At 39.0% G+C, this 17,817-nt stretch overlaps 1 protein-coding gene across 10 annotated transcripts in view; it reads left to right on the top strand.

Moving 5' to 3' along the window:
- GRIA4 (glutamate ionotropic receptor AMPA type subunit 4) overlaps positions 1–17,817 on the top strand; it is a 679,480-nt gene that overhangs the window by 587,991 nt on the left and 73,672 nt on the right. For all 10 annotated transcript variants that reach the window (XR_011570807.1, XM_070803290.1, XM_070803285.1 and 7 more), the window contains 3 exons: positions 2,922–3,089; positions 4,904–5,008; positions 17,131–17,241. Coding sequence is in view for 9 of the 10 variants with exons in the window: in XM_070803290.1 (XP_070659391.1) it covers positions 2,922–3,089; positions 4,904–5,008; positions 17,131–17,241 (384 nt within the window). In the remaining variant the exon portion in view is untranslated. The remainder of the gene's footprint in view (positions 1–2,921; positions 3,090–4,903; positions 5,009–17,130; positions 17,242–17,817) is intronic.

Here is a 17,817-nt window from a genome sequence, read left to right as displayed (position 1 = left end):
TTGCCATCCAAAAAGATGATTTGATGGCTTTCTCTACACAAAAGTATGCTGGTCCAGGCAGGGGAGGAGGTATACCCATTTTTGGTTAAGTTTCTTAATTTTCATCAACCATGCCACTCCAATTATGAGTGTGTATGCTTATCTTTAAGTCCATTTTTTTCATATCCTTGAAGAATATATAGCAAGATTTATAATTTATATGTCACATATAAATCTTTCTGATGAAGCTTTAATTAAATTCTTTACCATTGAAAAGTTCTTTGTTAGAGTTTGTATTCTTTATCTTATCCATATCTCAGTCCTTCCCTGGAAAACTGATTGCTATACTTAATAGTCATATTGCCTAAGTTTACTTTCTACAATTTAAATTTCTAATGATTTTTCTTAATTTATAAGCAGCAAATCAAGATCATCTCCCATGTTCCATGTCACAAAACTACCCTTAGTATAAGCTCAGAATGTGTTAATCATATAGAATTGTGCATATATGAAATTCTTGAAAGAGAAAATGTAGTTTTTCATCATGATCAGTGGTTGATGCTCTGCCACACTTCAAGAAAATTGTACAATATTTTTCATATGATTAGGAATTCTGTAAACAGACTTTACAAGTATTCCCTGTTCTCTTAATTTTCAGATTAAACAAACCACATTTTCTTCTCAGTTTTTCTTCATTTTCTCTGTTAACCTTAATAATCTTTTCCTGAGATTATTTCTTTTTTCTCAAAGAGAAGCACAGGAGATCATCAGGAAACAGATGATCTATATTTCATTTCTCCACTTTGATCCTATGTTACAATAGAAACTTAGAGAAATGATCTAACCTTCCTAAGCACACTCTGCAGGCATGGGCATAACAGTACTCATGTTTATTTAGCAATGTGTATATACATTTGGTAAATAAGTAGATGCTACTTCTGGTACCCTATATTTAAAGTAACAATAAGCATTCCCATTCTTTCTTCTGAAAAACTAGACAGAGATATACACTTTAAGTCAAGAAGCATATATGAAATCTAAAGAAAACCTAATGGACATTGAGAGAAGGAAAGAGGGGGATATCCCAGCCCTCCTGAGGCTCACCCACAGCAAGAGACTGCAAGGTAGATTGTGGAAATACTGCATTTAGCCCTTTAAAAAAAAATACATTAGCTGTTTCTACTTGGACACAATAGAAAGACCTCACCTAGAGGGCTTGCTTCTCCCAACTGATGGAAAACTGTGCAATAGAATTTCTATTTTACAGAGTGTATTTTCTCCTTTTTAAAATCATAGTGGTAAGAACTGATATACAGTCTTTGTAATAAAGCAAAAGCAGAAATTTCTGTAGCTAGAGGAAATTAATTAAAGTTAAATTAAAGTAATTTAATTTAAGGGGAAGTTAAATTAAGGGCAGTAATTTATCTGCTTTTCAGACTGCATGGTACTTTATGTCATAAACCCACATCAGTCAGTCAGTTCAGTCGCTCATTCATGTCTGACTCTTTGTGATCCCATGAATTGCAGCATGCCAGGCCTCCCTGTCCATCATCAACTCCCAGAGTTCACTCAAACTCACGTCCATCAAGTCAGGGATGCCATCCAGCCATCTCATCCTCTGTCGTCCCCTTTTCCTCCTGCCCCCAACCCCTCCCAACCTCAGGGTCTTTTCCAATGAGTCAACTCTTCGCATGAGGTGGCCAAAGTACTGGAGTTTCAGCTTTAGCATCATTCCTTCCAAAGAACACCCAGGACTAATCTCCTTTAGCAGTCTAAGGGACTCTCAAGAGTCTTCTCCAACACCACAGTTCAAAAGCATCAATTCTTCAGCGCTCAGCTTTCTTCACAGTCCAACTCTCACATCCATACATGACCACTGGAAAAAGCACAGCCTTGACTAGATGGACCTTTGTTGGCAAAGTAATGTCTCTGCTTTTCAGTATGCTATCTAGGTTGGTCATAATTTTCCTGCCAAGGAGTAAGTATCTTTTAATTTCATGGCTGCAGTCACCATCTGCAGTGATTTTGGAACCCAAAAAAATAAAGTCTGCCACTCTTTCCACTGCTTCCCCGTCTATTTCCCATGAAGTGATGGGACCAGATGCCATGATCTTCATTTTCTGAATGTTGAGCTTTAAACCAACTTTTTCCACTCTCCTCTTTCATTTTCATCAAGAGGCTTTTTAGTTCCTCTTCACTTTCTGCCATAAGGGTGGTGTCATCTGCATATCTGAGGTTATTGATATTTTTCCCGGCAATCTTGATTCCAGCTTGTGCTTCTTCCAGCCCAGCGTTTCTCATGATGTACTCTGCATAGAAGTTAAATAAGCAGGGTGACAATATACAGCCTTGACGTACTCCTTTTCCTATTTGGAACCAATCTGTTGTTCCATGTCCAGTTCTAACTGTTGCTTCCTGACCTGCATACAGATTTCTCAAGGGGTAGGTCAGGTGGTCTGGTATTCCCATCTCTTTCAGAATTTTCCACAGTTTATTGTGATCCACACAGTCAAAGGCTTTGGCATAGTCAATAAAGCAGAAATAGATGTTTTTTCTGGAACTCTCTTGCTTTTTCTATGATCCAGCAGATGTTGGCAATTTGATCTCTGGTTCCTCTGCCTTTTCTAAAACCAGCTTAAACATCTGGAAATTCATGGTTCACGTATTGCTGAAGCCTGGCTTGGAGAATTTTGAGCATTACTTTACCAGCGTGTGAGATGAGTGCAATTGTGCGGTAGTTTGAGCATTCTTTGGCATCGCCTTTCTTTGGGATTGGAATGAAAACTGACCTTTTCCAGTCCTGTGGCCACTGCTGAGTTTTCCAAATTTGCTGGCATATTGAGTCTTTGCAGCCAAAGATAAACCCACATAGTCCCCAGGCAAATCCTAAGGATTGATAAGAATTTAACATTTTACCATTATATTTACTTTAATTTTGTTAGTATACATCTGCTCTGACTTATGATGGAGTCCTCGTGATGGCTGAAACATTCCGAAGTCTCAGAAGACAGAAAATTGATATTTCCAGGAGAGGAAATGCTGGAGATTGTCTGGCAAATCCAGCTGCTCCATGGGGCCAGGGAATTGACATGGAGAGGACACTCAAACAGGTAACTCACAATTTTATTTATGTTCAGTTTGTTTCACACATGCATGTGTGCTAAGTCACTTCTGTTGTGTCCAACTCTTTGCAGCCCTATGGACTGCAGCCTGCCAGGCTCCAGTGTCCATGGGATTCTCCAGGCAAGAATACTAGAGTGGGTTTCCATGCCCTCCTCCAGGGTATCTTCCCAACCCTGCATTTCTTATGTTTCCTGCATTGGCAGGCAGGTTCTTTACCACTAGAACAACCTGGGAAGCCTTTAATTTATTTCATTGTCCTTTTTAAATGGAGTTTTCAGGAAAACAAAATAATCTATTGGCAAATACCGATATATTACAATTTCCATTTTAACATATTGAGCCATTATCATTTCTGAGACATTTCTACATAGGATACTGGATAGAATGGTGGAGGTAGTGGTTTAGTGGCTAAGTCATGCCCAACTCTTTGTGAACCCATGGACTGTAGTCTGCCAGAATCCTTTGTCCATGGAATTTCCCAGGCAAGAATACTGGAATGGTTTGCCATTTCTCCCTCCAGGGGATCTTCCCAACAAAGGAATCGAACCCCCGTCTCCTGTTTGGCAGACAGCTAATTTACCACTGAGCCACCTCAGAAGCCCACTAGATAGAATACTGGTGTTTATATGTTATGTAGATGGTTAGCCAGGATAAGCTAGGTTATGTAACAGTAATAAACAACCCCAAGCTTCAGTGGCTTAAAACAACAAAAGAGGATTTCACACTCACAGACACACATCAGATTAGTAGGGACACTCTGCTTTTTATAATCACTTAGGGACACAAGCTGACATAGCAGCTACCATCTTGAATGTAACAAAAGGAAAAGTTGTAGGGAGGTTTCTAGTGTATCCCTGTGGCAGATTCATGTTGATGTATGGCAAAACCAATACAATATTGTAAAGTAAAATAAATAAATAAATAAAATGCTTTAGCACTCATTACATCTGTTAACAACGCTTTTGTCAGAAAGAGTCACAGACACCTAGCTAACCAAAAAGTGTCCAAAAAGAACAAGCCCACCGTGGACCCAGAATGAGGAAGAACCTGAAATATTTGGCATACAGTCTTAGTCTACTAATCTACTGACTGCCTCAATAGACCTTCAAATTGTCTTGTAACCTTGGATTAAGTATTTATTTTAGTCTTTTGTAGTTATACTAACACTGTTTTTCAAATGATTACTGTAATATGTGTGTATTTTTAGTAATACATTTTAAATGTTCTGAAATGCCACAGGTTCAGAACATAAGTTTAAGTGAATTAAAAGGATTTGGAATAAAGTACACTTGAATATTTTCAAAAATATGTTTATTTTTCTGAATATTTTAAGTTTAACATTAGCAAGGAGAAATATGACCTGCTGTGGTTATCAGGGTTATTTATTATGTGGATGTGTAGATAAAACTGAAAAGTAACTAAAAAGGAAACCATGTTTCTATTCTTATAGATAATATTTCAAAATTGAAGAAGTACAATGGAAATGCCATAATAAAAAAAAATATTTATCTTTCAAGTACATAACAGAATCGCTTATATATTTCTTTGATATTCCTCTATCCAATTATTTTTTTAATTTAAATTTATTTATTTTAATTGGAGGCTAATTACTTTACAATACTGTATTGGTTCTATCCAATTCTATCCCAGTAGCTCAAATACTCCATGACTTTTTTAGTGAGTTGCTTACAGATTATAGTTCCACACCCATGCATAGTCATAAGCCTAGCAGATGAAGTAAAGATTTCTGTAAGTAAAATGGCAAATGATTACATGTGTAGATTTTATTTTTCATTCATAGGTTCAAATTCAAGGACTAACAGGAAATGTTCAATTTGACCACTATGGACGTAGGGTCAATTACACAATGGATGTGTTTGAACTAAAGAGCACAGGACCTAGAAAGGTGAGCCACACTTGAACTGTTTTCTTAGTTTGCTTTTGACATTTTTAAAATCTTATAAGTGAAATATAGCTGGATAGTCTACATTTTTAAAAAATTGTGAGTATGGCTAACCCTTGAACAAAGTGGGATTTAGGGGATCTGACTCTCCACACAGTCAAAAATCTGTGCCAAAATTATAATGGGCCCTCCATATATGTGGTTCCTCCACTGCTGCAGTTCCACATCTGAGGCTTCAACCAACACAGATTGTGTAGTATTGTGGTGTTTCCTGTGAAAAGAATCCGTGTAAAAGTGGACCTGAGCAGTTCAAACCTGTGTTGATAAGGGTCATCTGCACTTACAAGTAATACTTTCTTGGTAATTCATGCTGAAATAAATTCTTGTGTCATATGATTGATGTTTAATGGTATATCAAAGCTGAAATGAACTATTTACCCACTGTTTATATTCCTTATCCAAAATAAAAGCAATTTTTTAAAGGCTTAACAAAAAGAATCCCAGAAAACCCATAATATACTCTTCAGGAAAGCGCACAATGTAAGTAAGAGACTTATTCATTTTCATGTAGTCATTTCTGAAACCATTAGAGAGAGAATAAGAAAACTACTTATAATGGATAGTCATATAATAGAAGGCTAGATGTTCCTGAAATAAACATTCAAAGAAAAGAGCTGATGGAAGATAATATTATTAAGATTACTGTTAGGTTATGAGAGAGAGAGAGATACCTAAGGACTTCAACTGAGGGACCAGAGAGGTTGTTCAGAAAGCTGCTGGTGATAGACTTTTGGATTTCAGAAGATAGTTGCTGATCTTTTGATGTGACTAAGCATCATAAGCATCAGCAATATTCTCAACATCCAAAAAGTGCTTTATATATTGGAGCGATACAATTCCACCACAGAAATTGACTATAAACTTTTTATACCTAACATATAATTTTTTAACATTCCTTTTCTCTAGCATTAGCTAAGATGCTTAAGAAAGATAAATTCAACTTAACTAAAAATTATCTGTTTCAACACTTGGATGTTAAAAAAACTTTTCCAAATATACTTTCCTGTGTTAATATAGTAGTGATAGTTACAATTTATGAAATGCCTGCTATGTTCCAAGCACTGGACTTGGTGCAATTTAATCCTCACAATGAGCCTGTAATGGAGTACTATTTTCTCCCTTTTCCTGGTGAGAAAATTACAGTGCTATTGTTGTTGCTGCTGTTCAATCACTCAGTCATGTCTGACTTTTTGCAACCCCATGGACTGCAACATGTAAGCTTCCCTGCCAAGCATCATTCCTTCCAAAGAAATCCCAGGGCTGATCTCCCACAGGTTGTCCTTAAATACAAAATGTCAAGGTCTTGTCAACATCTGAAAACTCTCCATAATGTGTCTCAGAGCTATAGTTTTTATGTTGTGGGAACTCATTCAGTTCAGTTCAGTCGCTCAGTCGTGTCCAACTCTTTGTGACCCCATGAATCGCAGCATGCCAGGCCTCCCTGTCCATCACCATCTCCTGGAGTTTGCTCAAACTCATATCCATCAAGTCGGTGATGCCATCCAACCATCTCATCCTTTGTCCTTCTTCTCCTGCCTTCAATCTTTCCCAGCATCAGGGTCTTTTCCAATAAGCTGGTTCTTCATATCAAGTGGCCAAAGTATTGGAGTTTCAGCTTCAGCATCAGCCCTTCCAATGCATATTCAGGATTTATTTCCTTTAGGATGGACTGATTGGATCTCCTTGCAGTCCAAGGGACTCTCAAGAGTCTTCTCCAACACCACAGTTCAAAAGCATCAATTCTTCAGTGCTCAGCCTTCTCTATGGTCCAACTCTCACATCCTTGCATGACTACTGGAAAAACCACAGCTTTGACTAGATGGACCTTTGTCAGCAAAGTAATGTCTTTGGTTTTTAAGACATTGTCTAGGTTTATCATAGCTTTTCTTCCAAGGAGCAAGTGTCTTTCAATTTCATGGCTACAGTCACCATCTGCAGTGATTTTGGAGCCCAAGAAAATAAAGTTTGTCACTGTTTCTATTGTTTCCCCACCTATTTGCCATAAAGTGATGGGACCAGATGCCATGATCTTCATTTTCGGAATGTTGAGCTTTAAACCAACTTTTTCATTCTCCTCTTTCACCTTTACCAAGAGACTCTTTAGTTCCTCTTCACTTTCTGCTATAGTGCAATATATTATAGCTATTTGTCTAAGGCCTATAAATGAGAAAACAAAGATTTTAATTCAGATATATCTGACTTCAGAAGCTTTCTACTCATTAACCCACCTGAGTAGACTCTGCCCTAAAGTTTATTTTCTAGCAGGATAGAATATAGTAAGTTCAATACAGCAGTTAAAGAGAAAACATTTGGAAAGCCTAAAGCAGAAGAGATCACTTCCTGGTGGAGGAAAACAAATCAAAGAAGGCTGCATAGAGGAGCTGAGATTCAAAGTGAGGGTGTGAAGTTAGAGTTTGAATAGGTAGAAATGGTACAGGCAAGATCCAAAGACAGGCTGGAGGCAGGATGATTAAAGTCACACATTGGAAGATGGTAAAGGCTTTCAAAGTTGTGTTTTGCTCCAGTCTGTCATAAGGTGTGCTCCTCGATTTGAAGCTGCCATGAAAACCATCTCTAGACTTTCACCTTTTTAGTGGCATTGCTGTGAGTGCACACTGCCAGCCAATACAGAGCAGGCAGGAGCCTATATGATCCAGATCAGGTAGGGTAGAACACGGAACGGCAGTTTGAAAGCCAGGCTGTATGATGCACCCTTTTAAGGGTACTTCCTGAAGAAAGGGACGGAGATATGCTGCCAAGAAAAAATTTAATGTAAACACTGATTCTACTCACTCTGTAGCACACAGTTTGCAACAAGAAAGAAAGAAGCCCGTTTTAAGCTAAGTCCCTCTGCTACCTATGGAGCAGACAGAATTTTCTACAAGTCCCTAAGAATATTGACTAACTGGTAATTAGACTGTCACAAATCAAATTCTGAAAAATTAGCCATTTAAGTAAAACCTTTCTAAAATGCAAAAGACAATTCCATATCTCCCAAAACAGTAAGTACAAAAAGTAAAATGATCTCCTCATTAAAGAAAGAATAATGGAAAAAGGAAGCTGGTGGTAACTAGTGGTAACATCAAGTGAGTTATTTAAAGCAGTGAATCTTTTCATGGCCTATTGAACCACGATGGTAACAAAAATTAAGGTTTTTAGAGGAGAAATTTGAAAAAAAAAAATGTTGGGAAAGTAATGAACAGTACATCTTCACACTCAGCTAATATTTGTCTAAAACTGTTAAAAGAAATATGAAGTGTGAATTGGTGTAGACTTATCTATCCTTGTTTTTCTGGGGCATTCTGTCAGGAATATTAAACTTAAAAAATGAATTACTGTGAGAAACACTAAGCTGGTGAGTTTCGGCAGTATGTCTGAAAAGCGAGCAGTCATTCTTATAAACTGCACACTTTCCCATAAGGGAGCTATCTTTGAAAATAGATCAGAGAGTTCACATATCAGTTTGTCTGGATTCTGTAACAGAAAAATTGACCAGAGTCTTATTAAACAGAAGCCACAAAGCTCTTTCTGAAGTCTCAGCTCCTAAGTACTTTGGAATCTTCTTGGAATTCCAGTGATCTTACAAACATGCTCTAAAACCAGGCTTCCATGATTTCAGTAATTCTACAGGTCAGTTCAGTTCAGTTGCTCAGTCGTGTCTGACTCTTTGTGACCCCATGGACTGCAGTATGCCAGGCCTCCCTGTCCATCACCAACTCCCAGAGTTACTCAGACTCATGAGTCGGTGATGCCATCCAACCATCTCATCTTCTGTCGTTCCCTTCTCCTCCTGCCTTCAATCTTTCCCAGCATCAGTATCTTTTCAAATGAGTCAGTTCGTCACATCATGTGGCCAAAATATTGGAGTTTCAGCTTCAGCATCAGTCCTTCCAATGAATAGTCAGAACTGATTTCCTTCAGGATGGACTGGTTGGATCTCCTTGAAGTCCAAGGCACTCTCAAGAGTCTTCTCCAACACCAAGGTTCAAAACATCAATTCTTTTGTGCTCAGCTTTCTTTATAGTCCAACTCATACATCCATACATGACTACTGGAGAAACCATAGCTTTGACTAGACAGACCTTTGTTAATCATAAATATTATATTTATTGAGAGTAGATTATATGCCAGACATATGAAGGAAAATTTTTGTACATTTTAATATTTAATCTTACAGCAATCTGAAAACTATACATATTTTTCTCACTTTATATAAGAGAAAATTAAGGTTCAGAGAAACTAACCTGCACAGGGATGTTCAAGAAAGAGATGGAGCTGGGGTGGAGACCAGGGCTCATTATCTAGCTTCAAAGCTACTCTCTTAGCTGCCACAAAATATTTTCAGTCCCAGGGCCCATAACTTTTCTCCTCAAGGTTGGTATAAGTATTAAGCTATGTTTTTCAGGACAGGTCTGGTCAAATCATCTCTCCCAGGAACAACTTTGAGTAAAACAGAGGCTTCTCATGGCCCCTCTATCCCTACATTTCAGGCAAAGTCTACCATAAATACAGAGATATTTGCTGTGTGCGGTGCTTAGTCACTCAGTTGTGTCCAACTCTTTAGAAACCCCATGAACTGCAACCCACCAGGCTCCTCTGTCCATGGGGATTCTCCAGGCAAGAATACTGGTGTGGGTTGCCATGCCCTCCTCCAGGGGACCTTCCCAACCCAGGGACTGAACCCAGGTATCCCACATTGCAGGCGATTCTTTACCATCTGAGTCACCAGGGAAGCCCAAGAATACTAGAATGGATAGCCTATCCCTTCTCCAGGAGATCTTCCTAACCCAGGACAGGGTCTCCTGCATTGCAAGCAGATTGTTTAACAGCTGAACTACGAGGGAAGCCCCTACCATAAAAACAGAGATATTTATTCATACATTATATTATGGTTATGTTTGTGTACAATTCATCCTTAGGAATCCAAGAAGACAAATATTTCTCTGACATTTCCTACAGTTTAGCAATTTAAATGCTTCCGTATTTTTACATTACAAGAGCATTACAAAACTCTTGTGCACCCAATTTCTGTCTCTAGAGGAAAAATCATGCCTACTTTCCTACTTAAATGAGATCAGGCATGGGAAGAGTTCTTAGAAAAAATATCTCACATGAGGTTTTAGGTACAAACTTTAATATCTTTTACTTTAGGAAATGACTTTTGAGCTATTGCTCGCCCTGAATTGTCTTTTTTCCAGTAATTCCATAGCCCACATGACATCTATGTACAAACCATGGTTCTGTATCACAAAACTTGTATTTCTTTTTCAAGAATTCCAAGTATATTTAGGATAAATACAGTTGGGTAAATTTTTGGTTATTATTTTAATTTGCCATTACTTCTAAATCATTTATCTTGAGATGCAGGGAGATACTTATGAACCCATAGATCAGATCAGATTAGTCACTTAGTCGTGTCTGACTCTTTGCAACCCCATGAATCGCAGCACGCCAGGCCTCCCTGTCCATCACCGACTCCCGGAGTTCACTGAGACTCACGTCCATCGAGTCAGTGATGCCATCCAGCCATCTGATCCTCTGTCGTCCCCTTCTCTTCTTGCCCCCAATCCCTCCCAGCATCAGAGTCTTTTCCAATGAGTCAACTCTTCGCATGATGTGGCCAAAGTACTGGAGTTTCAGCTTTAGCATCATCCCTTCCAAAGAAATCCCAGGGCTGATCTCCCACAGGTTGTCCTTAAATACAAAATGTCAAGGTCTTGTCAACATCTGAAAACTCTCCATAATGTGTCTCAGAGCTATAGTTTTTATGTTGTGGGAACTCATTCAGTTCAGTTCAGTCGTTCAGTTGTGTCCGACTCTTTGTGACCCCATGAATCGCAGCATGCCAGGCCTCCCTGTCCATCACCAGCTCCCAAAGTTCACTCAGATTCACATCCATCTAGTCAGTGATGCCATCCAGCCATCTCATCCTCTGTTGTCCCCTTCTCCTCCTGCCCCCAATCCCTCCCAGCATCAGAGTCTTTTCCAGTAAGTCAACTCTTCATATGAGGTGGCCAAAGTACTGGAGTTTCAGCTTTACTGTTCATGGGGTTCTCAAGGCAAGAATATTGGTTTGCCATTCCCTTCTCCAGTGGACCACATTCTGTCAGATCTTTCCACCGTGGCCCTCCCATCTTGGGTTGCCCCATGGGCATGGCTTAGTTTCATTGAGTTAGACAAGGCTGTGGTCCTAGTGTGATTAGATTGACGAGTTTCCTGTGAGTATGGTTTCAGTGTGTCTGCCCTCTGATGCCCTCTTGCAACACGTACCATCTTACTTGGGTTTCTCTTACCTTGTGTGTGGGGTATCTCTTCACGGCTGCTCCAGCGAAGTGCAGCCACTGCTCCTTACCTTGGACGAGGGGTATCTCCTCACTGCCGCCCTTCCTGACCTTCAACATGGGATAGCTCCTCTAGGCCCTCCTGCACCCACGCAGCCACCACTCCTTGGACGTGGAGTTGGTCCTCCCGGCTGCCACCCCTGGCCTCGGGCATGGGGGCATGAGGTAGCTCCTCCCGGCCGCCACCTCTGACCTCAAAAGTGGGGTAGCTCCTCTCAGCTGCCGCCCCTGACCTTGACTTGGGTAGCTCTTCTCAGCCGTTCCTGCGCCATCGCAGCCTGGCACTCTCGGCCGCTACCCCTGACCTCAGACATGGGGTAACTCTCTTGGCCACCGCCCTTTGGGCATGGGGTCCTCCCAGCTTCTGCCCCTGACCCTGGACAGAGGGTAGCTCCTCTCGGCCTTGCCTAAGTGGCCAGTCACAGCCGCCCACTCCAAGGTGCGCTGGTAGCAGCCGCCCGCGCCTCGTTAACCCATTAACAAAGAAAATTTGCTTTCCCAGAGAATGGGCTGCTGAAATCTGGAAGGTGGCTGCATTTTAATGGAATACTAAACTGTGAAACCTATTTTTATGTTGCGAACTATCATGTGCAAAGGAAAATTAACAGGAAGCAACTGACATGCTTTTTAAATTATTTTTTAAGTGCATGTAGAAGTTGAGGAGAGGATAGTTCTCAAAGGTACATTTATTTTGTTTTAATTAAATTTTTCACTGATATTAAATGTGTTAGCACAAATTCCCTGAGAGCTCAGTCTATAAAGAATCCAACTGCAATGCAGGAGACCCCAGCTCAATTCCTGGGTTGGGTAGATTCATTGAAGAGGGGATGGGGCAATCACTCCAGTATTCTTGGGCTTCCCTTGTGGCTCAGATGGTAAAGAATCTGCCCGCAATGTGGGAGACCTGGGTTTGATGCCTGAGTTGGGAGGATCCTCTGGAAGAGGGAAAGGCTACCCACTCCAGTATTCTAGCCTAGAGAATTCTGGCCTGGGTTGCAAAGGGTCAGACACAACTGAGCGACTTTCACTTTCACTTTCAAATTCATATGGGCAATTAAAAATAACTGCTGAATTGATTTATACTCATAATTTTGGATCAAATTAAGCAATGTAGAAAAACACATTAATAAAAATTATTTTTTCTATATTCTGTTAATTATATATGCAATATTTATAAATAATATAGTGTTTCTTTTTTATATGCTAATGCTTATTTTATTTTAATATGTTCACAAATACTAACATGACAGTAAAAATTTGAAGGAAACAAGACTTTTAAAACATATTTGAACAAACAGTGAATACAGACCAGTGAGCAATTTGTTGTTGCTGTTCAGTTGCTCAATTGTGTCTGACTCTTTGTGACCCCATGGACTGGAGGAAACCAGGCTTCCCTGTGATCAGTTGCATACATTTCATTGAAAACATGAGTTTTATCAACTGCATCTGGAAATACAAGAAAAAAGTTTCAGTTCAGTTCAGTTCAGTCGCTCAGTTGTGTCCGACTCTTTGCGACCCCATAAACTGCAGCACGCCAGGCCTCCCTGTCCATCACCAACTCCTGGAATTCACTCAAACCCATGTCCATCGAGTCGATGATGCCTTCTAACCATCTCATCCTCTGTCGTCCCCTTCTCCTCCTGCCCTCAATCTTTCCCATCATAAGGGTCTTTTCCAATGAGTCGTTCTTCACATCAGGTGGCCAAAGTATTGGAGTTTCATTTTCAATATCAGTCCTTCCAGTAAACACCCAGGACTGATCTCCTTTAGGATGAACTGGTTGGATCTCCCTGCAGTCCAAGGGACTCTCAAGAATCTTCTCCAACACCACAGTTCAAAAGCATCAATTCTTCGGCACTCAGCTTTCTTTATAGTCCAACTCTCACATCCATACATGACCACTGGAAAACCCATAGTCTTGACTAGAAGGACCTTTGTTGGCAAAGTAATGTGTCTGCTTTTTAGTACAGGTTGGTGTCTAGGTTGGTCATAACTATCCTTCCAAGAGTAAGCGTCTTTGAATTTCACTGCTGCAATAACCATCTGCAGTGATTTTGGAGCTCAGAAAAATTAAGTCAGCCAATGTTTCCACTGTTTCCTCATCTATTTCCCATGAAGTGATGGGACCGGATGCCATGATCTTCGTTTTCTGAATGCTGAGCTTTAAACCAACTTTTTCACTCTCCTCTTTCACTTTCATCAAGAGGCTCTTTAATTCTTCACTTTCTGCCATAAGAGTGCTGTCATCTCTATATCTGAGGTTATTGATATTTCTCCTGGCAATTTTGATTCCAGCTTGTGCTTCCTCCAGTCCAGCATTTCTCATGATGTACTCTGCATAGAAGTTAAATAAGCAGGGTGACAATATACAGCCTTGATGTACTCCTTTTCCTGTTTGGAACCAGTCTGTTGTTCCATGTCCAGTTCTAACTGTTGCTTCCTGACCTGCATACAGATTTCTCAAGAGGTAGGTCAGGTGGTCTGGTATTCCCATCTTTTTCAGAATTTTCCACAGTTTGTTGTGATCCACACAGTCAAAGGCTTTGGCATAGTCAATAAAGCAGAAATAGATGTTTTTTATGGAACTCTTTTGCTTTTTCTATGATCCAGCGGATGTTGGCAATTTGATCTCTGGTTCCTCTGCCTTTTTTAAAACCATCTGGAAGTTCATGGTTCACATATTGCTGAAGCCTGGCTTGGAGAATTTTGAGTATTAATTTACTAGCGTGTGAGATGAGTGCAATTGTGCGGTAGTTTGAGCATTCTTTGGCATCGCCTTTCTTTGGGATTGGAATGAAAATTGACCTTTTCCAGTCCTGTGGCCACTGCTGAGTTTTCCAAATTTGCTGGCATATTGAGTGCAGCACTTTCACAGCATTGTCTTTGACGATTTGAAAGAGCTCAACTGGGATTCCATCACCCCTACTACTTTGTTCGTAGTGATGCTTCCTAAGGCCCACTTGACTTCACATTCCAGGATGTTTGGCTGTAGGTGAATTATCACACCATCTTCCTTATCTGGGCCAAGAAGATCTTTTTTGTACAGTTCTTTGTATTCTTGCCACCTCTTCTTAATATCTTCTGCTTCTGTTAGGTCCCCACCATTTTTGTCCTTTATTGAGCCCATCTTTGCATGAAATGTTCCCTTGGTATCTCTAATTATGTTGAAGAGATCTCTAGTCTTTCCCATTCTATTGTTTTCCTCTATTTCTTTGCATTGATTGCTATTTTTTTGGAACTCTACATTCAAATGGGTATATCTTTCCTTTTCTCCTTTCCATTTTGCTTCCCTTGTTTTCACAGCTATTTGTAAGGCCTCCCCAGACAGCCATTTTGCTTTTCTTGAATTTCTTTTCCTTGGGGATGGTCTTGATTCCTGTCTCCTGTACAATGTCACAAACCTCCATCCATAGTTCATCAGGCACTCTATCAGATCTAGTCCCTTAAATCTATTTCTCACTTCTACTGTATAGTCATAAGGGATTTGATTTAGGTCATACCTGAATGGTCTAGTGGTTTTCTCCACTTTCTTCAATTTCAGTCTGAATTTGGAAATAAGGAGTTCATGATCCGAGCCACAGTCAGCTCCCAGTCTTGTTTCTGCTGACTGTATAGAGCTTCTCCATCTTTGGCTGCAAAGGATATAATCAATCTGAGTTCGGTGTCGACCATCTGGTGATGTCCACGTGTAGAGTCTTCTCTTGTGTTGTTGGAAGAGGGTGTTTGCTATGACTAGTGAGTTCTCTTGATAGAACTCTATTAGCCTTTGCCGTCCTTCATTCCATACTCCAAGGCCAAATTTGTCTGTTACTCCAGGTGTTTCTTGACTTTCTACTTTTGCATTCCACTTCCCTATAATGAAAAGGACATCTTTTTTGGGTGTTAGTTCTAGAAGGTCTTGTAGGTCTTCATAGAACCGTTCAACTTCAGCTTCTTCAGCGTTACTGGTCAGGGCATAGACTTGGATTACCGTGGTATTGAATGGTTTGCCTTGGAAATGAACAGAGATCATTCTGTTGTTTTTGAGATTGCATCCACGTACTGCATTTTGGACTCTTTTGTTGACAATGATGGCTACTCCATTTCTTCTATGGGATTCCTGCCCACAGTAGTAGATATAATGGTCATCTGAGTAAAATTCACCCATTCCAGTCCGTCTTAGTTCTCTGATTCCTAGAATGTCGATGTTCACTCTTGTCATCTCCTGTTTGACCACTACCAATTTGCCTTGATTCATGGGCCTTATATTCCAGGTTCCTATGCAATATTGCTCCTTACAGCATCAAACCTTGCTTATATCACCAGTCCCATTCACAACTGGGTGTTGTTTTTGCTGTGGCTCCATCTCCATTCTTTCTGGAGTTATTTCTCCACTTATCTCCAGTAGCATATTGGGCACCTATCTACCTGGGGAGTTCATCTTTCAGTGTCTTATTTTTTGCCTTTTTATACTGTTCATGGGGTTCTCAAGGCAAGAATACTGAAGTGGTTTTCCATTCCCTTCTCCAGTGGACCACATTCTGTCAGACCTCTCCACCATGATCTGTCTGGTTTGGGTGGCCCCATATGGCATGGCTTAGTTTCATTGAGTTAGACAAGGCTGTGGTCCATGTGATCAGATTGGCTAGTTGTCTGTGATTGTAGTTTCAGTCTGTCTGCCCTCTGATCCCCTCTCTCAGTGCCTACCATCTTACTTGGGTTTCACTTACCTTGAAAGAAGTTTGGCAAGCATTAAATGAACAGTCATTTGGGTGTATGTAGCATAACAGTAAAATATATGTACCATAATAGTAAAGTATATGGACTTGTAATTGCACCTACCTTTATATTTGCTGTGTGTATAAACTTTAAGATGCATTTTTTATTAAAGCATTGATTACAGTGTCTTTCAGGGAGCAAGCAGTAAAGAAGTAGTCTGCATTCTGAAAAGAATCCTAAATTTCCAGTAGAATCCCATTTTAGTTTGTAACATTGTATAGTGCTTAACTAATTACTTAATATATTTTATGGAAAAGAGTTTGCTTCGAGTCTAAACGAGTAATATAAGGATTTGAAATTTTAAAAATACAAATTTAAAATTTTCAAAAGTGAAAATATTAAATAATCATTAACATTTGATATATTTAGCATTTTAGAAATGATAAACTAGCCTCTAGTTTATCTAGAGGCTAGGTTATATGAAACCAAAAAACTATTTCTATATTGCTTTAAAATACACAAATATATGTTTTTAAAACATCCTGTACATATGAAACCAAAAAACTATTTCTATATTGCTTTAAAATACACAAATCTATGTTTTTAAAACATCCTGTACATGTGCCCCATGTAAATCTATTCTCCTTACTATAAAATCTGTAACATTATTGATAAAAATCATGTAAACTAAGTATAGAAGTTTCCAATCAATTTCACTACAAGAGCATCAGAACAAAATGGCATTCCATCTGTATCCATATTCCTTTTTGAACCCATTCATTCTCAATGTCTTAGCTAGTCCATGAGTGTATTAATAAATTGTAAAGTTGGCAAATGTGTAAGTAAGTAGTATTATTAACATTAGGAAAACTGGCTCATCATCAATTAAGAAAACTTCCAAACACATTTTTTTGTGTGTGCTTCATAAATTTGTTTTGTTTTCTTATTAATAATTCTCATTGTTCCAATAAGAACTAGAGAAAACTCTTCTAAAATGTGCTTTCAAGATTTTTTTCTATTTGGCAGGTTGGATACTGGAATGATATGGATAAATTAGTCTTGATTCAAGATGTACCCACACTTGGCAATGACACAGCAGCTATTGAAAACAGAACAGTTGTTGTAACCACTATTATGGTAAGTTTTGGTCTGTGTTTTATGATGTTTTATTTTGCCCGTAGGCAATTTTAATTCCCAGCTATGTGAAGGCTGCATCTTAGTGATGGTGGCATTGATGTTCTGATCAACAAAAGTCTATTGAGGCTTTGAATAAGTTTGTCCTAAACTCATTTCGGTACTTTTATTTGTATTATCTTTTGTTATATTATTGTTCTTGGAAAAATGCTCAGATGTTAAAAACTGAAAATCTTTCATTGGAAATGAATCAAATGCTAAGATTTCAAAGGACAAAAGAATGAACATGAAAATGATCAACAACTAATCACATGAAATACCCAGTTTTAAACATCATATATTGTTATTATGTTTTTAAACATCAATGTAATAATAGCTAATAGTGCTTAAAATTATAATTTTCAGGTAATTTATTAATTTAATAATGATTTGCATTGTCTTTATAATAGAGATATGAATGTTAAGATTTTAATGAGCATGTTTTACACAACTGTATGCTTTAAAAATAAATTTTGTTTTATATTTATATTTACTTCACAAAGGAGTTTTTGTACCGATTATTTTTCTCATTGACCTGTG

The sequence above is a fragment of the Bos indicus genome, chromosome 15, assembly GCF_029378745.1.
Source record: "Bos indicus isolate NIAB-ARS_2022 breed Sahiwal x Tharparkar chromosome 15, NIAB-ARS_B.indTharparkar_mat_pri_1.0, whole genome shotgun sequence".
Lineage (NCBI taxonomy): Eukaryota > Metazoa > Chordata > Mammalia > Artiodactyla > Bovidae > Bos > Bos indicus.
This window is presented reverse-complemented; position numbering and strand designations above follow the sequence as displayed.